Below are 26776 nucleotides of genomic sequence, written 5' to 3'. Positions count from 1 at the left end.
GGAAGAAGTCAGAGCTAAAGACAGAAATCTGGGGCATCTGGGGGGATCAGTTGGTTGAGTGCCTGACTTCTGCTCAGGTCATAATCTCACAGTTTGTAGGTTTGAGACCTATGTCAAGCTCTGCACTGACAGCTCAGACCCTTGAGCCTGCTTCAGATCCTCTCTCTCTCTCTCCACCTCGTCCCACCCCCATTTGTGTGCTCTCTCTCAAATATAAAGAAATAAAATAAAACTTAAAAAAAAAATAAAGATAGAAATCTGAGAATCACATTAACATATAGGTGGTAAACATCTATGCAATATAGTTATCCCATTTTTCTTAAAAGTTCTTTTTAAAAAGTTTTTATATGTCTAAAACAAACATATAGTACTTACTGTAACCAAACTCATATATATCTATACGCTGAAAACAAAAATCCCTCTTTACTGAATCTAGGTATACCTACCAGCGCGTAACCCTCTTCATCTGATTCAGGCTGAGACAAATCAGATTCACTCCTCGATTTGATCAGTCTATAATTTGGACTTGCATGGACTAGCCGGCTCTCTGCAGTAAGACTTTCACTCCTGTCTCACATGCACAAAGAAAAGTTTTTCAATTTGGGATTGTTAGTAAACATAAAATAGAATGGAACTAGCAGCACAGACCTAATACATACACAGTGAGGAGTAATTACATCTGTCAAAGGGAAATCCTGACTCTTGTGTAAGCACAAAGCCCTTTACGATGACATCAAACCAACTTACATGCCACTACATTACAGAGAGATGCAAGAAACTTCGTATGTTTGTCAACTACTGTTGTTTATATGTATGAAAAATTGTGCCTCCTCATCTAATCAGAAATTTCTATTCCAGGCTGAATCAGTATCACTCTTTACATTACTTTAATACATTAATATATTACTTCACCCTAGTCAATTTGGATTTCCTCCTCCACATGTGTGTTCATTTCAGAAGACCACTATAACTTCAAGGACAAAGTGTTGCACTGCATAAAGTCACAAATGTTTCAAGTTTCTAGTCAGTCCCACCTGGTCATAAGTCCACCCCCTTCAGAGGCACTTGTTGAAGGCTGCTGCAACTGTCCTTCTTCCTTCCGCTTCTGAAGCTCCTCAATCACAGGACTTACTCCTAATATTAACAGGGCACACCGATGGATCACAGAGTTGCAGGCAGCGGTGTACACATCCTGACCCTCAGGAAGGTCTGTGCTGACCCTTCGCTCTTGCTGAGACTGGGGAGGTGGATCATCAGCTCGAGACCCAGACCCTGCCCCACTGTTCATTCTATCTCGATCTCGGCTACGAGCTACTTCACGGGCTGAGAGGAAACACTGAAAGATTTCTGTAACATGCAACACAAAAACAAGGTCTTAACACATGGGGAGAGAAGAGCAAAGAAAATAACAATAAAAATAGTCATAAAGTTTGGATCAAAAACTTACTGAAAGAGGGAAAAGTTATTTTTTTAGACATTAAATACAGCATAGTAACTAAGCTAAGATTATATTAAATACATGTAAAACATTAAACTTTTCACAAAAATTAAAATAGGAAATAATTATGCCATTATAGAATTCACATTTGGTTTATTCTATTTCTACTCTTACTCATGAGTTAGATCAATGCTTTCCAAGTGGCCCCAGACCAGGGCATCAACATTTTCTGGGAACTTGTTACAGATGCAAATTATCAGGCCAATCCCAGACCTTCTGAATCAGAAATTCTAGGCATGGGGCCAGCAATATGTGTTTTAACAAGCCATCCAGCTGATTGTGAGCTCTGCTGAAGTTTCAAAATGACTGAGTTAGATTAAAATAACTATTTCTGAAATGTTTATGACCTTCGTATGAAAAATGTCAGGTTACAAAAGAAACAAAATTTAAGTTGCATGAGTTAATAGCCCCCCTTCCCTCTCTAAAGTCTATGTTATTCCTGACATCTATACTCCGCTGTATCTCAAACACATTAAAAAAGTAAAACCACTAAAGGTCTTTGCTGAAACTGAATATGATAATAATATATAGCCAAGACTGCTTCAGAAAATCAAGTGGCATCACCAAGAATGTCCATCTAATACCAGCCCTTCCCAATTCACAAGTGTAAAAAAATAGTGAGTTTAGTAAGGTTCTGATGCAGTGGCAGATACTTCACAACAGGAAAATAATTTTTTGTTCAAATTTGGAGTGAAGACAGTATTCTTTATGGGGCACCCAAGCAGAAAATTTGGATAAATACTAGATTCATCTGTTCATACAGAAGTATAAACTTTAAAAATGGCTTTCATATGTGTATTTTATAGAATTATTACATAATATTTTCATTATGCTGTTTGAAGTCTCATTTCTGTAAAAACCAAAGCAACAAACTCAGTACAAAGCTTGAAATCAGTTAAAGTAATTAAGAGAAGGGTCACTGGAACTTTGGGCAGATCTCATTCGATTTCCAGCTGCTACTAATCTGGCCCTAGGCATAAATTTTGCCTCCTTAAATCTCAGTTTGCCCATCTTTAAGATAAATACCAGAATGTATCTCATTAGACTATTGTAAGGATTATCCATCTATGTGAAGCATATGACCCAGTGCCCAGCATGTAACACAGGTGCTCAAAAACCGTAGCTGATTTAAAATTATTACTCCCCAGTGACTATTATGCTTTCTTTTACTATAATTGAAGGTTACAGTTTGTTACCATATTTTCCCCTTTGGCCTTTGTTTTCCAGAATTTTTAAACTAAGTTTTAAGTTCAACTGCAAAAGTCCCTTCAGCCTAGGTTTTTAAAATATAATTATTCTCCCTCCCCATCTCCAATCCCTTTTCTCCTCGTTTTTTTAAGTAGTTTCTGGTTTTGAGCCACCTCCATATATCATTTTTACAAGTATGCAAAACACAAATAAATTGATAATAAAATGTCAAATTGATTAATACACAGAGATAATCCCAACACCAAATGCATAGCTAGCCATAATGTTTCAGTCTATAAAGTGAATATACATTTTAACTTGAAATAGCCAAATCACTCAAAAGATACTAACACATGTTTAAAAGCTTTGGTATTTCCTTTTAAACATCTAAATGATTACAATAGTTTTCTATTGTAGCCTTGAAATATACAAGTATGGAAAGTGTTATAATCACCCAGCCAAGAGAATTCTCACGCACACTCTTGCTCTCTACTGACAATGGCAGTGTAGTCAGTGGGTGAAATTTATAATTTTAAAAGTGTGACATATAAAAAGTAACTAGGCTCTCCTAGTAAGTGCTGGAAGAGGCTCTCTTCCTCACCACACAGAGGGGCCAAGCCAATGGACAAACTGGTACCCTCCAAAACAAACTCTGTATGACCTTATCCAATCACTCATGGGCATTATTGCATGCATAAGACTCAGTGGAACAGTTACTGGTTCTAAAAGCCTGCTTTCAGAGCTTTTCAGCCCCAAACATGCAATCCAATAGCTTCAAAATGGAACTAGCACAGTTTTTAAGAGCTGAAACATTAGCTAATGTAAATTCAGATCACCAGGAGAATATCAGATCCTTACAGAAAAATTACAGAGAAATGTTTGCCCTTCTCTTCTCCAGTCAGTTCCCCTACCATGAAGAATGCCATGATGTGGATCTGTTAATTAAGAAGGGTGTACTCACTGCCAGCTGTCATCACTTCATGTTCCCGTTCTTCTTCTTCATCCTCTGGCTCGGGATGCCCCTCTTCCCGGTCTCGCTCAGCCTGTTCTTCCATTTCAGCTTCTTCATCAATCGTCCGGGTAAACGAATGCTCCTGAGGATCAACATCTGCAGAGTCCTGGTTTTCCGAGATCTGAAAGAAACCATCAAAGCTACACTGAACATAGTTTTCAAAACTCTGAAAAATTGCATCAAAACTTTGACTTTTTGATCACGGAAAATATTGCTAAAACCAACAACACATGAATTTTACTACAAAAATCCAAAAGATACACTGAATAAATCTGAAAAGATCAGAAACAATGTATGTACACAAAATATGTACAGAGACACCTATATGCTCTTTCCCTCAGTATTTTGATTAGAATGTCATGCTATTAAGTGGATTTGAATTTATACTGCTACTCAGCAATAAACTCCTACAGAACTGCAACTTAAAATGAGCTGAGTATAAAACCAAGCATAAAAGGTAATTTAAGAACATGAATTTATGTACCATTCAGTCTCCTTCAAGCTGTGTATGCTATTACTACTCTGTATAAATGTTTAATAATTCTAATTTAAAATTGTATTTTCCAGACTTTTTTCAGAGAGGGACACCTATGCTCTACTCTTAGCAAATTTCAATTTATAAACAGTACTGTTTTCAATTTTTTTTAATTTCTTTACTTTCCCCTGAAGAAACCACAAATTAGAAATCTGATAAGAACAATGTCAATTTTATTTCCCAGTGGTTAAGCTAACTAGCAGTCATCTAGAGGACAGAGTCCTTACAACAAAAGTTGAGCGTCACAAATGCCATAACAGTATGTAACATTTCTCCCACAGACTTTAGTATAAAGTACAAGTGAAAAAATTTAATGATCTTCTCAGATGCATAATAAAAGTTATTTTGTGATTGATAGCCAGTAAATAATTCAAGAATTTCACAGAGATGGGGATACTGAGCAGTCAGTCAGACTCATATAATACATTAAAAAGTCATTTGTCCCCATAATATGTAAGTTTCAAATCTGAGCCTCAACAAAACAGCGTATTAATACATCTCCTGGACTTTCAAGGTCACTAATAGTTAGATTCACAAATGTTAAATCAGTGCATGCCAAAAGAATTCTATAATACAAATGCAGAGACAGAGTTTGGTTTTTAAAATCTAAGACCTCAGTAACAGGGTGTAAATCATCTAATGTATAAAGTTTCAAAGTAAGCATTTCTGAAGCTGATGTACTATCCAGGTTTATAATTTATAGGATCATGTTATCAGGATTACCCAGCACTTTAAAAATTGCCTATTTTTGCTGCAAGAATAACTTCTGGAGTAATCTTTAAGAAAAGGTTTCAATCTTTACCACCAGTGGTGGACAATTCTAATCATGATAAGGCTTTCTTCCTTATGTTCAGCTAACAGTGATTTTCCATTCAGTTGTTACCTTTTGGTGCTGCCTATGCCCTCTAGAAAAAGAAACACCCTTACTTCCTCTTCTACATGGAAGCTTTTTAAGTATTGTTAAGGCAGCTATCATGTGACTCTCTTCTGTTTTCATTTCCCTAGGCTAAATGTTTTTGACACTTTCAGTTTTTATATAAGATGACTTTCAGACCTTTCACCAATCCAAGGTAGCTTTTGTTAATGTCCCTCATAAATTATGGCACCCCAAATTAAAAGGATAATTCAAATGTGGTCTGATCAGCACAAAATAAAGCAATAATATTTCATATGGTTTGGACAACTCAATTTATTCTTACTTATACAGCCTATGAATATACAAACTTTCTTAGCAGCCATATCACTTGATAAATGTGGTGTTAAATAAACCCCAAATTTTTTACTCATCCAATTTCTTCACTATAAAAAGAAGTATGTACTCGGTATTTATTGAATATCTGCAATGATCAAGGCACATTTTTTCCCCTCACATAAACCAATAAGAAGCTATCTCTCATAGCTTGCAGAAAAACAGAAATTGACTGATTTCCAACTTTACCCATCTGTCTCGTGATGATGACCTGGTCTGAATAAGTTCAAGGTTCTTGCAAGCAAGTAAACGACTTCGAACTTTGTACACACAACGGTACACTTCTGACAAGCTTTTACCAGGCTGATATCTAAATAAAGAACCAAAATAGAAAAGTTACCTAATTTCTAACATCATGAGAGCAAATATTTGTCTGAGGATAGTTTTAAGTTACTTGCCGGCTTTCTCCACATGCTTGGCTAAGTAAATTTGTATGTTTCAGAAGGGCTGCAAGAACAAATCTAGACACAGTGTCCAGGAGTGACTCGTTACTTAAAGTTGCACTGTCCCAATCTGAAAACAAAAATGATTCATTAACATTTAAAAGGGCTCAGAAAACAGTTCAGAGGTAATTTTAATAGCTTTAGTAATCCAACAGGTGAATGTTATCATTTCCTAAACGTTAACAAATGCACCTACTAGGTCCTATATACTGTTCTGTGTGCTAGGGATATAGCAGTCAACAAAACTAAGTCCCTGATCTCACAGAATTTATATTCTAGTTGGGGGGGTGGGAGACACCAATAAATATAAACATTAATATGACAGGAAAGTGCTATGGAGAAAAATAAAGCAGGGCAAAGAGAACAGGGAGTACCATACTATTTCATACAGGCTAGTTTGCAAAGATCTCTGATAAGGTACAAGTGAGTAGAGATGTAGACAAAATCGGGAAAGGTACCACAGAGAAATAGTGTCTCCTCAGAAAAAAACTAGTGTAGAGGCCCTGAGGTGGGTTCAAGGAGGCCAGTGTGGCCAGAACAAAGTGTGCACACATAAGTTGTAGGAGACGTTAGAAAGTCGGCCGGAGACTAGATCACACAGGGCCTGCAGGGCACTGCAAGTCCTTTAGGTTTTACTATAAGGGAAACAGGAAGCACCATTAGAAGGCTTTGAGTGGAAATACAATATGATCTGATTTGTGTTTTAAAAAGCCAACTATAACTGCTGAGTGGGGAACCAGATATGGACTGCAACAGCAGTAATGCAGTAACTCAAGTGAGGAATGATGGTGACTCAGACCAGAGCAGTAGCAGTGGAGGTAGGAAGAAGTGGTCAGATTCCAAAAGCGTTTTGAAGGCAGAGTTGACAGGATTTGTTGATGGATCAGATGTGCGAATACGAGAAGTCCAAGTTGACTAGAAATGTACTTAGACTGTGGCTGATTTACTCAGACAGCCAGACCACAGGAAGAACGCTTTGGGGAAATAAGGAGCTGGAATCAGGAGTATGGTTTTGAATACTGTCTATTAAGCATCCTAGTAGAGATACTGTGTAAACTAGTCAAGTGTGAATATATGTGGTATTTGAAGCCATTAAGTAGATAGTGTGAATACAAAAATGAAATGAAATGAAGTGGGTAAGAAACAAAACAACAATGGACACAGATGAGTACGTGCAATAGAAAACCAAAATCACAGCATCAGATGATGAGAACTAGGCAGGTGCTTTCTTTAATTCCACGTTAGCATACTAATGCTGTACTTTAAAAATATAGTACATGCAGTAGATTCCAAATAGGGGTGGGAGGTTTACTGTCCACTAGACTTTTAATTTGACAGATTTACCAAGCTACTTAAAAATAAAACCAAACAAAAAACACCCATGGAAAATATCAAGCCCCAAGTCAACATTTGTTCTTAATCCCTTCTTAAAACTCCTATCTCAAGAGATAAAATTTAATATCTTGGTTTTCCAGTCATTTCTGTAGGCTTAGGTAAAAACTAAGTTCAGACTTACCTATTTTACAGGTAAAAAAAAAAAAAAACAAAAAACTCTGACAATATAAACATGCATGATTTAAAAAAAAATCTTATAGGCCACAGCAAATCTTAAACGATAGACTCTATTACATAAAAAATTTTCCACATTAAGTTCTTGAGAAATCATCTGTTCCAAGGGAATGCTTGCTATTCTGACAGCTGCTATGACTTAAAATCAAACAATGACCCATATCAAGGACTCTAATGCTCAACTTAAAATGCAAACTATAGACCCTCTGCTGTGTTTCCAATATAACAATTTGTAAAGTAATGGGTTCTTTTCTTCATTAAAGTTATGGTCATTTCATATCAAACACTACAGAACGCTTCCACTATTCAGGTATAAAGTCTAAGCTACAGTGTACAAGCAATTCCACAAAGGGAGCCATACAATGAGTTCTTATTCATCTTATGTTTATATCTTGTTCTAGCTGCAGGGGTGCCTGGGTGGCTCAGCTGGTTGAGCGTCTGACTTCAGCCCAGGTCATGATCTCGAGGTTTGTGAGTTCAAGCCCCGAGTCAGGCGCTGTGCTGACAGCTCAGAGCCTGGAGCCTGCTTCCGATTCTGTGTCTCCCTCTCTTTCTCTGCCCCTCCCCTGCTCACGCTCTGTCTCTCTCTGTCTCTCAATAATAAACGTTAAAAAAAAAAAAAAATTCCTAACTGCAACTAACAAGTGATATGATAAAAAAAAACAAACCCTAACTGAACATTCCAAGCAAATAATGCAAATATGAGAGAATATCAGAAAACACAACTTAGAAAGTAAATTTTTTTCCTCCTCCATTACCATACTTTTCCACTTCTGCTTGGAGTCAACACAATACAGAATGAATAAATAAAATGAATAAACTGGATGAAATTAAACTTTCAAAGGTATCATATCTAATGGTGTTTTAAAGATGTAAACAATATGCACCTCATTTCATGTTTATTACACAAAATGAAAGACAATAAAAGGTAAAAAATGTATTTACTTTTACCATTTTTATCACAGAAGGAAGACAATTCAAAGAATAGGGGGAAACTAAATATATGATAAGAAAAAACACCCAGAGAAAGACAACTTATGGATATGGGATTCTGAACAATCAAGGTCATTATTAAAAAGGAAAGCATGGGAACTAAAAAGAAATCAGGTATACCTTTTTAAAACTTGTATATAAGGCTAATTTTATTTATCAAATAACATTAGAAATTGAAGTAACACTACATACTTGCATGGCACTTTACTACTGTACTCAATAGTCCATCTTATTTCAAATCGGTATCTTCACTAGCACTCTGTAGTGGGCAAATGTTTTACAGGGAAGGAAAATGACCAGGCTTAGACTTCTATATATACAGCTTTTTAGTTCTTACCCTAGGGCTTACAAAGGGAAGAGATTCATAAACAGGCTCTTAAACTAGGTCTATTTACACTGCAGGGGTCCTGCAGTAAAATGTTTGCCTCTGCATTTATCTTTTATGTAAATCTCAATTTTCCCATAGTAGGTTTGCTAAATTGCATGCCTAGAATATTTTACACAAAGAAGAAAAAGAAACTTATGTTTAATGTTATTTGTAAAATACTTTTTTCTATAAAAAATAAGGTGATTCCTGTGATTTTCTATTGATACATATCACAAATATTTTAGTATCACAAGCTATCTCCATATTTACCAACTTCATCCCCTTCATCTTACCTTTACTAACAGCATAATCCTGCATGCTTATCCAAAGACTTCGAGCAGGCTCTTTTGAACAACCCAATGCCAAGTCTACATAGACAGCAATTTCAGGCCGCAGTTTATAATCAAAAGGCTTCTGTTCTTCATTTCCCGAAAGAGCTACTTCTAGCAGGCAACTCATACATTTATCTAAAAAGAATTATTCAAATTATCAATTTTAAACCTGAATAATTATGGTGCTACAAATAAAATCTCAGCACTTTTATTTAATCCATATGAAATAATACCTTTCAAACCATTTTAAGTAGATGCTACAAAGGTAAAGTCCTTTAACATTTCTCAATGGGAGGTAGTGTCACCTTCTAATCACAGCCAGAAGGATGTGTGACCACAACATCCAGGGAGGAGTTGTGGCATTTTGGTAGGCAGGGGTCAGGGAGGCTAAATGTCCTACATGTGCAGGTCCTGTAGAACTCTTTTGTTCAAAATGGAAGGATATCCTCACTAAGAAATATGGGAACACAGGGAAAGGGACTAGACAATAACTTAATCTTTTTTTCTAGAATTAAGGGAAAATAATCAGTTAAGTACCATTCAAGAGAGAGCAAAGATACCATGAACAATTTCTCTACTGATATTTACATTTGTTCAAGTGGTTCCTAACCTTTTAATGAGACATTTTGGCATTCAGAATTCATTTCCCATTTTAAAAAATAGCTAAAATGATAGGTTTGGGACTAATACCAAAAGTCAATGTAACCCACAATAGAACTGAATTACCATATATTTACAATTTTACAAAGGACAGTAACCTTTTCCTAATACATGGAAGTATTTTTTTTTAAGTGTATTTAGAAAGTGTGAGTGGGGGAGGGGCAGAGAGAGAGAGAGAGAGAGAGAGAGAGAGAATGAATGAATGAATGAATGAATCCCAAGTAGGCTCCGCACTGTCAACGTAGAGCTCAATGCAGGCCTTGAGTTCACAAACTGTGAGATCACGACCTGAGCCAAAGTCAGATGCTTAACTGAGTGAGCCACCCAGTCATCCCTGCAAGTATTTAAACATAAAATGTAACCAACTGACTAAAGTAAATGTAACAGAAATATGAGGAAGGTAGAGATAAAGATATTTTTGTCCTCAGGAGGACATTTGCAACTACCATAGAACTAAACACTAACAGCACTGGAAACATATTTACAATGTTAAACATTCCTTGAAAAACCATGATTTTACTTTTCTTGGTACAACTGTATCCTAAGTACCAGTCTAGCAGCATCAGCCATGGCTAGAATCACTATCTGGTTCATAATTGATATGATGAATAGATACTCTATTTGGAAAAGGGAGAAAATCTTAAACTGCTCTTCTCAATCCCACTCCCCAACCCTCCAAAATCCAAAGCAGAATATGGGAATTTTGACTTGATTTCTATCTATTGTTTTCCCTCTCGGTTGAGATCCTCTTAGATAGAGATTTCTCTTAGACTTTCCTTCTTGGACACTGAGTCTCTTTCTCTCATCAGAGGAATAATGAAATTGAGGTCAGTAAGACCACATAAGCTGTCTAATCAACTCCTTTTATGGATCAAAGTTAGAGACCCAGAGAGACTAAAGGATCAATCCTAAATAAAACAACTAGATCATCTGTTCAGGAACTGGAGAGGTCATCATGTTCTGATAGTCTGAGAGCTACCCTGCCAGCAAAGTAGACAAATGGGAGATGAGGCAGGAAACAGAAACCCCAAAAGGTCCATAAATGGGGAGGAAAAAATGAGGAATTACACAAGTAGCATCAGCATCAAAGTAGACAGGTTGCAGTGGGGGGGAGGTGGAGAGAAGGGACTGCCACTCACATCTGGGAGGTGTTTGAAAACTGAGTCATGGAAACTTTACAGAGCTTTACATTCTATGAAACAGTTTCATAACCTCCAACCCCCAGAACACAATAATCAAAGCATTTTCCCATTTTTATGAATTAAATGACTTTGCTCTAAATGAGTGATAAGTAATAACAGAGTGGAACCAGACCTACATTGTCCTAGTTTGGAGGCTTTCACTATACAATGCTGCAGGATTTTACTTTTTCTGAAGGCTCCAAATTACAAATCTCAGATCCCCCCCCCCGCCCCCCCAGCTAATGTTTCATTTGTTTGCTATCAGTTCTTTATTCAGCAAACCCAGAATAAGAGAAAGCTCCAATGGAGGTACAAACACAAGCATGTATTTTAAACGTTATAGAGAAGCACATTACCTAACTGAGGGGTGTCCATTTCTACACCATCACTAAAAAGTGGTGTTTTCATCCAATATGCGGTGTCCTGTTCCTCTGGAGACACAGGGGAGCCCTGAAGCATACCACCAAGACACCGCCCAATAAGGAGAGCAATCGTTCTTTCCAGATCCACAAGCCACACCCAGGACTGAGCTGGCTGAGGTAACGGCATGCCGGCAGGATCAATCAGTTCTGGTCCTCCTGAAGACAAAATCATTAATACCTGTGTCTTATCTGGTATTCAAGAGTCTCAATCTTTCTCATTTCTATTGCACTGCAGTAAGATATTGAAGCATATTAATTTTACATTGAAAATATAAATTATAACACTTTATTTATTCTCTTCACTAGGCTAATTTAAATATATTCTAATAAGTTTGCCATCAAATAAAAACTTCCTTGGTAAAGTTACTAATTTTAAGATAAATATTAAAACAGTATAAGACAAAAATATCCCAAGGGATTGTGTTCCTACTTTTAATTATCCATATCAAATTTCACCATAACAGTGAGTACCTGAGGCAGCTCATCCCTCCAAAATCGATACAAGAGTTGTTTTAGTAAATTTTTTTTTTTTTGAGAGAGAGAGAGAGAGAGAGAGAGAGAGAGAGAGAGAGAGAGAGAGTGTATGCACACAAGCAGGGAAAGAGAAGAGGGAGAAGGAGGGAGAGACTCCTAAGTTTTAAAGGCCCGAATTGAGAACTGTCTGGTACTGAAATCCACACCCATGCTTTCTTACTATCATCTGTTTTTAAAAGCTCTTCACTTAAAAAAGAAAAACTACACTTAGCCATTAAGAACAAATGTCAATGAAATCCTTAAAGAAAAACAAAGAAGATCAACAAATCCAAAAGCTTGTTATTTGAAAAGACTGATAAAATGGACAAACCTCTAACATAATCCAGAAATAAAAGATGGCATAAATTTAAAAATTAGAAATAAAAAATAGGATGTAACCACAGACACAATAGAGATTTTTTAAAAACCATCAATGAGTGGGGCACATGGGTGGCTTGGTCAGTTAAGTGTCCGACTCTTGACTTTGGCTCAGGTCATGATCTCACAAATTTGAGTTTGAGCCCTGCATCAGGCTCTGCGCTGACAGTGCGGAGCCTGATTGGGATTCTGTTCCCCTCTCTCTACCCCTCCCCCGCTTGGTGTCTCTCTCTCTCTCTCTCTCTCTCTCTCAAAATAAATTTAAAATACTTTAAAAAAACCATTAATTCCCACTACTGTAAATTTGTTATTTGGCATTATTTAGCAGATTATTTGCCAAAGCCACAATATATCTAAATGTGGGGAATAATAAAGAAACAAAGAAAGCAAGAAAGAAGCCATTAATGAGTATTATGAACAATTTTAAGCCAATAAATCTTAAACACAACAAAATTATATTTTCCAGAAAAATATCAACTCCCAATTTTAGAATAAACAAAAAGCTAGATGACAACAATAACCACTAAGGAAAGAAAATTAATAGTCAAAGTCTATCCATATGCCAGAGCCAGGCAGTTTTATAGATAAAGTCTTCTAAAGCTTCAAAAAGAGAGAACCTCTATTTTATACAAATTATCTCAGAGAAAAGAGAAAAAAGGGAAGACTCCAAACAGATGCTATGAGATTAGTATAACTGTGGTAGTAAATGACACAAAGAATGGGAAATCATAGAAAAATATCAGTTATGAGAATACAGATGCAGAAATCTAAAATAAATGATACCTAACTCACCTAATACAAACAGATGAATCTTAACAAGTTCTGATATGCTTTAGGAAAACAAGAGTAAACCTGGAATAGTTCTATATAAAGCCTAATCAACACTGTGCTACAGTTGTAACCTTGATACTCAACTTCACCTAACTCTAGTTGGTACAGAAACGTACAATGCTAAAGTAAGACAGGCCCTCAGTGTCATCTTGTCCAATCCCAATCCTTCCAGAAGAAACCAAGGTTTAAGAAATTATAAGCAACTTGCCCAAGATCATACAACCAAGTCACTAGTTTTATGCCTTAGTCCAGGATTCTTTCTAATAAAACATGTGGCCTCACTTAAACTTGAAAGGTTTTCAAGACTTCAATAATCAAACTCCTTTGATGACCTTATGATAGACTTTAATGGAAAAATGGCATTAATGTTTTCTAGACATGGTACTTTTAAGCTATATCCAACTGAATGAGATCATCAATATTTTATAAATTGGAGTGAATTCACGTGCCATGCCTAAAATCAGAATGCTGTATGTATGTATGTGTATATATACATAGGCATGCACACACACTATATATGTGTATATATATACGTACATATATACACACGTATAAATATATATACGTATACGTATACATATATATGTATGTATATATGTATATGTATGTATGTATGTGTATGTACGTATGTATATATACGTATATATATATTCTATCAAGTGCCTTAAAAAAACCCCACACACAATATAGATTCTCATTTTTTACATTCAGTTATCTATATATCCAACCAAAATATAAAATATTTTACTGTCAAAGAGATTTAAAACTAAAGATTCTCTTCATTTAAGAAATAAAATTTTCTAGTCAAATCAATCCATTGATTTTAAAATGTGTCATCACGCTGCTGACTGAACTATGAAAGAATGCTTTCTTATTATCCGATGTAAAATATGTCCTAATTTCAACCATGTCAAAATTTGAAAAAAACGTGTCTCAGAATCAATGAAATGTACTATTGAAACCTGATGACCATGTAAAGACCCTATTTATGCACTGTTACATATGAGTACCTTTCTTAAGTTTTCCCATTTCAGCTGCCCTTTAGACTGCAAGTTCCTACACCATAACAACCTTACCCTTTGATTACATAAAACACCCAAGTGACAGATATGATTTACCTGATGCATGCAAGAAGAAGAACTTTTCTCAAAAGCATTTTTTATTGTTTTACTCTCCTTACTTACCATGAAGAGGCCACTGTAACTCTTGGTCTTCTAAAAGAGCGGCAGCTGGCAGGAGTCTGTTAAGGCAATCAAGAGGTGGCAACAAGTCGAGGAGGTAACTCAAGAGAGGCCGTGCCACTGACACAGGGAGTAACAGTAGGGAGTTAACAATCTGGCAGAGCATACTCCCTGCAGCTGAGACGTATATCACATCTATGAAAGGTAAGAAATTCAACATGGATCAATTGTTTCAAACAAACTTTAAAAAGAAAAAACCTAAGAAATACTATTTTAGCTTAAAATTAGAGCACACTAGGGGCGCCTGGGTGGCGCAGTCGGTTAAGCGTCCGACTTCAGCCAGGCCACGATCTCGCGGTCCGTGAGTTCGAGCCCCGCGTCAGGCTCTGGGCTGATGGCTCGGACCCTGGAACCTGTTTCCGATTCTGTGTCTCCCTCTCTCTCTGCCCCTCCCCCGTTCATGCTCTGTCTCTCTCTGTCCCAAAAATAAATAAAAAAACAAACAAAAAAAAAAACGTTGAAAAAAAAAAACTAGAGCACACTAATTCAGTAATTCTTTGTCAAACATCTATGTGGCAGCTGATGTGGTATTAGTATTTACTCACTTCCAGAAAGTACCACCAGCAGAAACTTTGTGGGAAAACACACATATCCTTGTGCCAACACATTCAAAAGATTAAAGCTGCTTCCCTTAAAATGCATTATGAATTTCTCATTCACAAGTTTATCCTCATTTTCAGATTTACTCAAGAAATATTCATTGACTACAACACAAAAGGCACTGTTCTAGGTGAAAAGGAGACAGCTGTGAACAAAGAACTAAAAACTCCTACCCTCATGATACTTACATTCTATGTGTTTTGTTTTTTATTTTATTTACGTTATGTTTTGAGAGAGAGAAAGAGAGAGGGCTTGTGCAAGAGTGGGGGAGAGGAAGAGAGAGTGAGACAGAATCTTAAGCAGTGCAGAACCCGATGCGGGGCTCGATCCCACAACCCTGGGATCATGACCTAAGCCAAAATTAAGAGTTGGAGATGCTCAACCGACTGAGCCACCCAGGTGCCCCTCTATGTTTTTTAAAACGAATTTACTTTTCTTAAAAAAATCAAGGTCACTTCAAAGCATCTGTCTTTTCATCTGTATTGGTTTTAAATTAATTTTATTTCAATATTTCATCGTATTTGGGGGCAGGGAGGATCTTCAAAGATGAGCTCTGTTTGAATGAATTTTAAATACCTATGGAACAACAAAATGGAGGTGTCCAGAAAACAATGGTTTCAGTTTCTTTCTTTCTTTTTTCAGTTGGGGAAATTCAGAAATAAGGTGGTTTTGAAGAGACATACTGAATTTTAGTTGCCTTTGAGACAACCAAGAAGAGACACCCAGTAGATAACTACAAAAGGCTTTAATAGTGTGAAAAAGGAATTCTCAGCCAGATGCAGATACAGGAATCAACATATAGTCAAAGAAAATGGGACCAGATAAGATCAGTTAGGGAGAAAAGAGGGTTGAAGGCAAAATTCAGAGAGTCTTAAACATTAAAGGGCATGTCCAAGAGAGAGGAACTTATAGGAACCAAGTGGAAAAAAGCAAACAGAGTGACAGAGTAAAAAGATGATTGTGACTACACGGAAACCAAGAAAAAAGAAAGCATTGCCAGGAGGAAAGTGAAACACTTGGCATACGCTCAAGAAAGGTAAAGAAACAGCAAATAAAAATTCACTTTATGCCATTTAAAATTAATCTTTTTGAGCATGTATCATCCAACGCCTTTAAATTAGGGCTCTTCCGGGGGGCATGGGTGGCTCAGTGGGTTAAGTGTCTGACGCTTGATTTTGGTTCAGGTCATGATCTCATAGTTTTGAGATCAAGCCCCAAGTCAGCGGCCATGCTGGGCATGGAGCCTGCTTAAGATTTTCTCTCTCCCTTTCCTTCTGCCTCTCCCCCACTTGCTCTTGCATGCTCTCATTCACATGCACTCTTTCTCAAAAAAATTAAAAAATTTAAAAACAATAAATTAGGGCTCTTTCATGACAATTAGCATCTTTTAAGATCAGTCATATCAATCACTATTACCATCACCCCCAAACCAAAATCAAAAAGATCTTCAATAGGAAGGAGATTCAAGATCATTCCTATTCCATTCAGAGGTTTCAGGCTCCCTTAAGGCTTTGGAAAGGCTAAGAATTCTTGCTTTACAATCACTGATTAAATGTCAAATCTAGTACCAAACACACCTCTTAATTTTTCTCCAACACTGCCATTCCAAGGACTTTCCTTGAGCAAATTTGCCGAACGTGAATAAATATCTGTGGCATGAGGCAACAAGAGCTGAAGGTGTTTATGAAGCAATGCCACGCTGCTTGAGTTCTAGGGGAGAAAAGTTCCTATATTACTACTGTAAAACATTCAAGGTACAGAAATATCATAGTTTACCCAAATATCTGAGTTTCAAGGTCCCTGAGAGATCATCATAAAAGGCAAAGAATCACATACCTCACTAATGTTATTGATATGGCAAAATGCCAGCAGTTGTTTCTGCAGTGAACACAGGAGTTCATGAAGATGAGCAGGCTGACTGTTTTCCGAAGATGATGTTCCAAGTAGAAATTTATCACTATTCTTTTCTAGCTCTCCAAATGCTTGATCCTAAGATGATACATAAAAGAAGATTAAATCCGAAGTACTTAAAAATAAAAGTAATGTCCTACCATAAATGATTGACTTAAGAAGCCACTGTCTCCTTTCTCCCGTTATCAATCTTTAAATCTTTGCGCTATTGTTCTTAGCTATTAGATAGCAAGATTTGTCAAGCAATTTCAATTTGTTTTACTGTTTAAACAAAAGTAATGCGCATTTCACCATAGAAACTTTGAAAATTGAGAAAACCATATAAGATCCACAAACATATTTCAACATTTTAATGCTGTTGCTTTCCATACCTCTTGTGTAAAAGTTTTGTTTCCACATACTGTGAAATGACACAAATGAACACCTGAACACAATTATTCAAAATTAAATTAGGTTATGATTATAAAAAAATAAATGATTTCAACTATACTGAAAAAATAGGCAGAAAAAAAAAGAAATGGACTAAAGAGACATAACAACTAAATATAGTGTGATCCTGGATTGGGAGAAGGGGTTGCTATAAACACATTATTGCGACACTTATACAAATCTGAATATGGATTGTAATTTAGATAATAGTTCTGTATCAATGTTAAATTTTCTGAATTCAGTAATTGTTCTGCTGTTATGCAAAAGAATACCCTTCTTAAGAAATACATGCTTACGTGCTTAAGAATAGCCAGGAGGGCATTTATAACTTACTCTCAAACTATTTAGAAAGAGAGATAGATAGATAAATAGATAGATAGCTAGATAGCTAGCTAGATAGATAGATGAAGCTAAGTTAGCTAAAGGGTAGAAGGGATTCTTTGATTCTTGAAAGTCTTATATAAGTTTTAAATTAGTTCAAGCTAAAAATATTTTTTTAAAAATTGTTCCTGTAGAGGCGCATGGGTGGCTCAGTCAGTTAAGCATCTGACTTTGGTTCACGGTCCATGGGTTCAAACCCCACATCAGGCTCTGTGCTGACAGCTCAGAGCCTAGAGCCTGCTTCAGATTCTGTCTCCCTCTCTCTGCCCCTCCCCTGCTCACACTGTCTCCATCTCTCTCTCAAAAATAAACACTAAAAAAAAAATAAATAAATAAATAAATAACTGTTCTTGTAAAAAATTTAGAAAATACCAAAACTGTATTTTAAAAAATAAGTTATAATTACCATTTAGCCAACACCCAAAGAAAACTCACTATTAATATTTTTTAGTGTATTTCTTTCCTGATTTTTGTGACTATTTCATTTTTTTCACAATACTGCATATTCTATGTTTAGACTTCTCTTTTCCAGCAGATTCACAAATATTTTGTTTTCAGAAGCCACGGTTATATAAATTTTAAAAGTCATAATATTCCCTTGAGCATATATACCGTAATTTACCACCCATTTTAGATATTTTTGTTTCCAAGTTTTATTTCTTATAATCATGTGATGAACATCTTTATGCATGAAGTATGGTCGATGTGTACAATATCCAAGACAGAGTCTCAGAACATTTTAAGGCCCTTGCTATATAAGCACCATTATAAGCTGCCAAATAAGCACTGCTATAGACTGAATGTTTGTGTCCCCTCAAAATTCATACATTGAAACCCAATCCTCAGTGTGGTGGTATTTGGAGATGGGGCCTTTGGGAAGGGATTAGTGCCCATATGAAAAACACCCCAGAGAGCTCCGTTGTGTGAGGACACAGCAAGAAGATGGCTATCTATGAACCAAGAAGCTAGTCGCATCAAATTTGCCAGCACCTCTGTAACAGTGAGAAATAAATATGTTGTTTAAAAGTCCCCCAGTCTATGGATGACTACGGTATTCTGTTACAGCAGCCCAAAGAGACAAGCACCACCATTTTAAAATCTTGGGAACATGACAAATTTGGACAAATAATTTAGGATTGTAGCCCAAAATCACTTAATATTTTATTTCCATTTCCATATAACATACATATCAACCCCACCCCTAATGAAATTAGAAAGGCACTACTTAATTTATTTTCACTTGTTAATTTTATTTTTAATTATAGTAAAATACATACAACATCAAATTTATCATCTTAACCATTTTTGAATGTGCAGTTCAGTAGTGTCCAATGCGTTCACATCACTGTGGCATGTGCCACGTTTAATTATATAAATGCCAGATTGTATTTTCCTTTGTAAAAAGACCAAATAAGGGACACCTGGGTGGCTCAGTTGGTTAAGCATCCAACTCTTGATTTCAGCTCAGGTCATGATCTCACAGTTCTTTACTTTGAGAGAGAGAGAGAGACAGACAGACAGACAGACAGACCCAAGTAGGCTCCATGCACTGCCAAGGACTCTGTCTCTCTCTCTCCTCCTGTCTCTTCCCCCCCCCCTGCCCCTCCCCCACATGCTCTCTCTCATAAATAAATAAACATAAAAAAAAAGAACAAATAAAAGCATTAAGAAATCTCTAGTCAAAGAGGGTAGATTCTTGCCTAAAGTACATGTAACAGCTATACAGAAACTGCCCTAAGGATATATGACTAATTACCTGGCAGCAGCTTCTACAGCTGAAGGCAAAACTATTAAATCACAGTAACTGGAGGGTGTTTTCTTCCAAAGGACAAGCACACCAAACTATATTTCTGGTGTTAAGAATCCCATGGGCTTCACACTTGACAGTGACAGCCAGTCGACTTTAAGAGAAAGGCACTACTTTAATGCAGCACAAATATCCCTTACAACTTTGGAAAAAATGTACTGTCAATAACAAATGGATATACCATGACACTGTTCCCATTCCATGTGCAGCCAAACATCAGATCAAATTTACATTCTTAAATCTGAAAGAAAATTATATAAGCTCAATTGTCACTCTGACTTAGCCACCTTTTAATGTGGACAGAATAGAACACTAAGACTTGCACAGAAGAATATATAGACCCGACCCTTCAGGGGCATAGGAGACAATATGAAACAATATATGAACTATTCAAAGTTAAGTCATACAGTACACGTAACTCTAAGATCTAAGGATATGCAGTTATAATTACATGGTTAAATAGGGTTATTTGGTAAGGCTTCCTTGAAGAAATCACAGATTAGTAGAGGAAGCTGGAGACAGACATGTCATGTCCATGAGCTCAGAGGAGTGGTGTGTAAGCCAAATGATGAAGTGTCTGAAGGGGTTTTAATTTAATACAATGAGGTTATGTAATACAACTAGGTTATTCCAGCAGTAAGGTGCAGAGACCAGCAACAGTGACAATAACTACAACACTGGTATTAGCATTAGGTCATGACAGTGTGGGTCAGAACCAACAGAAATGGCGGGGGGCGGGGGGAGATGGATCTAAGAAATACTTAAGAATTAACTACATCCTAACACAGGGAAAACTATAGCATCTACTGTCTTCTACTGACCAGCTATTCTTAGTAAGTACCAACCACACTGTAACTATAGGAGTATATATTATTCCCTTCCTCACTATTTTCTTTTGCAAAATGCTTTTGACTATTTTTATCTGTTTATTCTTGTACACTGACATCAGAAAAAATTAGTAAAATTCTAAAATAAATCTTTTTGGAATTCTCAATTACAAGTCATTTGGCTTCTACAGTATTTCAGAAGACCTGACACATTTTCCCCCTTTGGGGGAGTGAAGTCCAGAGTTTTATTCATTTCATACATATTTAAATGTCAAAATACCTTAACCTGAAGCCATCCCTATCGCCTCCAAAAAAACAACAAACAAAAAACAACCAAAAAACCCCAAGCTTTATTCTTTTTTTACTACAAAGAAAAAGAGCAACTTACTGTATAAAATCCTAAATTTCTTAAGAGAGTTTTCATCAAAATTTCAGCCAGATGAGTGTCTGGATGGCAGCTCTGAGTGCCATAAGGTTGATCTGACAGGTTTCCATAGCCAGTACAAACAGAAGAGAGGTCAGCAGCATCAGAAGGTGAGCTATAGCCAAGTAAGGAAGCTACATGGGTATGATCTTGTAAACTTGTCAGAATGATATCCAGTTGCATTCTCTAAAGAAAAATATTTTCATCCATGAAATAGGTGCAAATAGTTTAAAATGCATTTAAAAAGAAAAAAAATTCCATTTAATATCCTGATATTTTAGGAAGCATGTATTTAAAAGAAAAGCTATGCCGGTGTCCAGATGACTCAGTCAGTTAAGTGTCCGACTCTTGATTTCAGCTCAGGTCATGATCCACTGTTCGGGTTCTGTTCTGGCAGTATAGAGCATACTTGGGATCCCCTCTCTTTCTCCCTGCCCCTTCCCTACTCATACTCTCTTATTCAAAAATAAAATAAAACTTAAAAAATTTTTAAAAAAGAAAAGCTATCCCATTAATACCATTTAAAAAATGTAACTAATAATATTTTATTCCTTTTTACAATAATACATAATACCCAAACTCTAAGCAAAATGATATTCTCTGCATAATGATTTTAGTTAGCACTTTAAGAATAGGAAATGTTACCAGATAAATTATACTACACATTGTTCTACAGAATTATCAATGTAACTATTTATTCTAATATTTCAAATGAATCAACTGAAATCTAAACTAGTAAAAAATACTCACTGGAGTCATCGGTGGATTATATTGCCAGTAAGAACCACTTTTTCCCTGAAATCTACAACTCTACAATTGATTGTTCTACTTGGGTTGAGCAAAATGTACTTATTTTAATGTACATAATATTAATAATGTAATATTAAAAATGGAAAGAATAAGCATATTTATATCCTCAAATATATTTTCACAGTCATCTTTTACTTTTTATATAAGCAATTTCACATAACATTCTGGGCATGGAACCAACAGTAGCACATGACCTTGATTTCAACTCAACACATTATAAAATGTCTCTGGCTTGACAATATAAGTAACAAATTTTGAAATTTTAATAACTAGCCCCAAATCATTTAATAAATTATCATTTGCTTCACCTTCATTAGAATTCTGGGAACTCTTTCAGCACAAAACATTAAATATTAAGATTTACTAGACCCATCAAGAATTATTCCATGAACACATGGCAATTGATTAGCTTTATTTCCCTCTATTTTTGTGTGTGTGATATTGCTGGTTTACTCAGATACAGGGTAAAGGCTCACCTGTCCTTTAGATAAGCTTTCCCATCTATCAGGTCCTTGGGGCAAAAGAGAATGAAGTAACTCCATACGTTCTCGTAATGGCGGTAATAGCATGGTTGCTCCCACTGACAGAGTTTCAATTACCACCTAGTATCAAAAAAGAAAAGTGTATTTATTGACCTAGTCCTTATCTTTTTAAAAGAAATACATGAAAAATAAAATGCACTGATTATTAGGATCACAGAAGTCTAAAGAAAGTAGATCACAGAAGTCTGAAAAAGTGACATGAAAAAAGAAAGCATGCAAGTCCTTTAGAGGTCTTTAAGTAAACTAGGATACATATTTTGAATTTGCCACTAAGAGCTAATCATCATCCAACAAATATTTAGTATTGACTTTTTAGTTCAGGTCCTGGTAAGGCTCTTTGCAAAGTGCTGTAGACACAAGTGAACAAGACAGACAAAAGCCTTGCTTTCATAAGCATACAGTCTAATGGGAAAGAGATCCTGAGCAAGTTTTTACAAGTGTGAAAGGAGTCACATAGGGAAAGTACAAACTTGAATCACACACACACGTAATTAACATGGCCGATGGGCTCATGGAAGGTCTCCCTGAGGATTAGCCATTTAGGTTAAGATTTTTTTTTTAATTTTTTCTTAATGTTTATTTATTTTTGAGATAGAGAGAGAGAGAGAGAGAAAACGCATGCACATGTGAGTGGGAGAGAGGCAGAGAGAGGGAGACAGAATCCAAAGTAGGCTCCAGGCTCTGAGCTGTCAGCACAGAGCCTGACTCAAGGCTCAAACCCGTGAGCTGTGAGATCATAACCTGAGCTAAAGTTGGACGCTTAATTGACTGAGCCACCCAGGCGCCCTGAGGTTAAGAATTTTAAAATGAGAAGAACTTAACCCAACAAATGTTCAGGTAGCTATAAAGAATAGCTACAGGGGCGCCTGGGTGGTTCAGTCGGTTAAGCGTCCGACTTCAGCTCAGGTCGTGATCTCGTGGTCCATGAGTTCGAGCCCCGCGTCGGGCTCTGTGCTGACAGCTCAGAGCCTGGAGCCTGTTTCAGATTCTGTGTCTCCCTCTCTCTGACCCTCCCCCGTTCGTGCTCTGTCTCTCTCTGTCTCAAAAATAAAGGTTAAAAAAAATTTTTTTTTTTTTTTTTAAAGAATAGCTACATTATCTTAGGCCTCATAATTTCTCAGGGCTATAGCTTCTTTATCAGTAAAATGAGGGTGTTGGACAAGAAAAAATAAACACTTGAAGATTAAGGACTCTTATAAATTTAAAATACAAAAGAAATTTTTAAAACCTGACTAGAAGAGTTAGAATATAAAATTAAATTTCTCATAAAGTAGAGGGGGAAAAAATGAAAAACAGGAAAGAAAACCAAAGAAAAATTATGAGGACTTGTCCAGGATGTCTAGTAACCTAAATAATAAGGGGTTCCAGAGAGACAGAAAACAGTGAAGAGGAAATCAATACACAATATACTTCAAGATAATTTCTTAAAACTGAAGGCGATGAGTTTCAAAATTAAAAAGGTCCACCCAAGTATAAACCGATCCACATCAACTGAAATGTGAGAACACAAAGGACAAACAGAATTTGCTATAAAACCCATAGAAAAAACAGATTTCTATACAAAGGATAAAAATTTGAATGCATTTGTTTTCTGAACAATAACACTAAAAACTAGAAGACAATGACTTCTACAAGAGAATGAGTTCTTACAGGAAAATGATTTAGATCAGAATACTACACTCTCAACTATTCGTGAAAATATTCAACTCACAAACTACTTCATTTTGAGGACATTTTCAAAGAATATTTTTCCTATCTACCCTCTCTCAGAAGCTACTGACGGATATAGAAACCCAGCAGACAACGCCCTAACCAATTGACCAAGGTCAAAATCTCCAATAGTAAGATACATCAGTACCATGAACTCCATGATGCGATGTACTAAGGACACATCATCATTTCTGTGGCATTCTTGTCAAAAATGTATAACCTCAGTCCAATCATAAGAAAACATAAGAGATAGATATTCAATAAAATAACTGACCAATATTCAAAAATTGTCTAGGTCATGAAAGACAAGGAAAAAATGAGGAAAAAACAGTGCAGAAGACTAAGGAGAAACATCAACTCTAATATGGGATACTGAATGTGATTCCTGCAAAAGAATAAGGTCATTGGTGGGAAAATGATAAAATTTCTAATAAGCTGTTTAGGGTAATGAATAGTATTAAACCAATGTTATTTTCTTGGTTTTAATAATTGTATTGTGGTTATGTATGATATTAGCATGAAGCTAAGTGAGAAAACTATATTTTATGCAACTTTTCCTGAAGTCAACAAATGGCTCAAAATAAAGCATTTAAAAAGAAACAAAAAAGAGCAGCAACAGTGATTATTGCTACAAATGGATTAAGTTACTAGAAGTTTCAGAGATAAGGAACAGAAACAGGCCTGTACACATTCTGAGAGAATTCATCTCCTAAGGACTCTCCTAACAGAGTAGATATCAAGGACATTCAAGGAATAAATAAACAATTCTAAAGATAATTTTTTAACGTTTATTTTCCTTATTTTCTTCCAGTGATTTTTGACCTTTTAAAAATACTACACTACCTCATTTCTGATAAATATTAAAAACTCAAAGTTCCTATTCACTACCAGGTTAGTATTTCTTCTACCTGCATGCCAGGGATATGGCTCTCAAGTTGAAAAATCGGTTATCTTTTTTTTTTTTTTTTTTTTTTAAATTGACATCTGATTCACATGTCATAAAATTCACCTTTTTTCAGTATAAAATTCAGTGGTTTTTAGTATATTCACAGAGTTGTACAACCATCACCCCTCTTCTAATTTTAGGACATTTTCATCACCCCCAAAAGAAATTCTGTGTCTGTTAGCAGTCACTCCCCATCTCTCCCTCCCCCAAACCCCTAACAACCAACTGATTTACTTTCTTTCTCTACAGATTTGCCTACTCTGTACATTTCATATTTATGGAATCATGTAATATGTGGCCTTTTGTGACTGGCTTCTTTCACTTAGCACAATGTTCACAAAGTTCAATCATGTTGTAGCATGTATCAGTACCTCTTTTTTATGGCTGAATAATATTACCCTCCATGGACATACCACATTTAGCTCATCCATTCATGAGTTGACAGACATTTGTTTATTCCCACTTTTTGGTTATTATGAGTAATATTGCTATGAACATTCTTGTAAAAGATTGTAAACATTCTTGTAAAATATTGCTATGAACATTCTTGTAAAAGTGAAAATTCTTTTGGGTATAGACCTAGATGTGGAAATGCTACATTATATGGTAATTTAATGTTTATTTAAGGAACTATCTTCCTAAAGCAGCTGTCCCAATTTACATTTCCACCAGCAATTAGAGAGTTTCAATTTCTCCACATCCTCACCAATACTTACTTGCTATTGTCAGTCTTTCTGATTGTAGCCACTGAGTGGGTTTGAAGCAGTATTTCATTGTGATTTTGATTTGCATTCCCCTAATCACTAACACTGGTGAGCATTTTTTTTTCATGTGCTTATTGGCTATATGCATATTTTCTTTGAAAATGTGTCTACTCAAGATTCTTTGCTCATTTTTAAAGTTGGGTTACTAAAAAAAATTTTTTTTTAAAGTTGTGTTATTCATCCTTTTTACTGTTGAGTTGTAAGGATCTTTTATATGTTCTGGAAACTAGAGTATTATCAGACATATGATTTACAAATATTTCTCCCATTCTATGAGTTGTATGTCTGTTTTCTTGATAATATTCCTCTGAGGCATAAATGTTTTTCATTTTGATGAAGTCCAACTTCTCTCTTTTTTTTTTTGGTTGCTTGTACTTTCAGTGTCATATCTAGGAAACTATTGGCTAATCCAAGGTCATAAAGATGATGGATGAGTTGATAAGCAAAATATGATATTTACGTACAAAAGAAGATTATTAAGCCTTAGAAAGGAAGGAAATTCTGACACAGGCTACAACATGGATGAACTCTGAGGATATTACACTAAGTGAAATAAGCAGCCACAAAAAGACAAAGAGTAAATGATTCCACTTACATTATATATTTAGAGTGTCAAAAATCAAAGAGAAAGAAAGTAGAATGGTGGTTGCCAGAAGCTGGAGAGAGGGTGGAATGAAGATTTATTGTTTGGTGGGTGTAGAATTTCAATTTTATAAGATGAAAAAAATTACGAAAATGAATGATGATGATGGTTGTATATTACAAAGGTATTTAACACCACTGAACTATATACTGAAAGATGGTTTATGAGCACTAGGGTGGCTCAGTAGGTTAAGCATCTGACTCTTGATTTGGGCTCAGGTTATGTTTCTCAGGGTCATGGGATCAAGCTCCACATTGGACTCTGAGCTGAGCAGAGAACCTACTTAGGATTCAATCTCTCTCACTCTCCCTTTCTCCCCCTCCCCTACCTCCGCCCCTTTCCCCCACTCACATGCTCCTTCTCTCTCAAATAAAAAAATAAATGGTTAAGATAGTAAAGTTTAAGTTGTATGTATTCTACCATAATAAAAAAATAAAACTGGGTCCTTGCCCTCAGAAATTCATCCTCTGGTAGAAAAGGAGCTGTATGTGAACAGACAATTCCAAAACATTGTGATGCAATGAAAACATATACAGGAGAAACCTAACCTGGCAGGAGAGCAGGGAATGA

The 26776-nt window shown here is 36.0% G+C and overlaps 1 protein-coding gene across 8 annotated transcripts in view; it reads right to left on the bottom strand.

Moving 5' to 3' along the window:
- Positions 1-26776, bottom strand: part of HERC1 (HECT and RLD domain containing E3 ubiquitin protein ligase family member 1) — a 191001-nt gene that overhangs the window by 94041 nt on the left and 70184 nt on the right. For all 8 annotated transcript variants that reach the window (XM_047861940.1, XM_047861948.1, XM_047861945.1 and 5 more), the window contains exons 13-24: positions 22078-22203; positions 20756-20977; positions 16849-17001; positions 16590-16722; positions 14356-14547; positions 11384-11605; positions 9148-9321; positions 5881-5995; positions 5672-5792; positions 3648-3819; positions 1035-1347; positions 447-567 (exon numbers count right to left, since the gene is read on the bottom strand). In XM_047861940.1, the coding sequence (XP_047717896.1) occupies positions 447-567; positions 1035-1347; positions 3648-3819; positions 5672-5792; positions 5881-5995; positions 9148-9321; positions 11384-11605; positions 14356-14547; positions 16590-16722; positions 16849-17001; positions 20756-20977; positions 22078-22203 (2064 nt within the window). The remainder of the gene's footprint in view (positions 1-446; positions 568-1034; positions 1348-3647; positions 3820-5671; positions 5793-5880; positions 5996-9147; positions 9322-11383; positions 11606-14355; positions 14548-16589; positions 16723-16848; positions 17002-20755; positions 20978-22077; positions 22204-26776) is intronic.

This window comes from Prionailurus viverrinus, chromosome B3, assembly GCF_022837055.1.
Source record: "Prionailurus viverrinus isolate Anna chromosome B3, UM_Priviv_1.0, whole genome shotgun sequence".
NCBI classification, from domain to species: domain Eukaryota; kingdom Metazoa; phylum Chordata; class Mammalia; order Carnivora; family Felidae; genus Prionailurus; species Prionailurus viverrinus.
The sequence above is the reverse complement of the archived record's forward strand: the minus strand, read 5'-3'. Positions and strand labels throughout refer to the sequence as shown.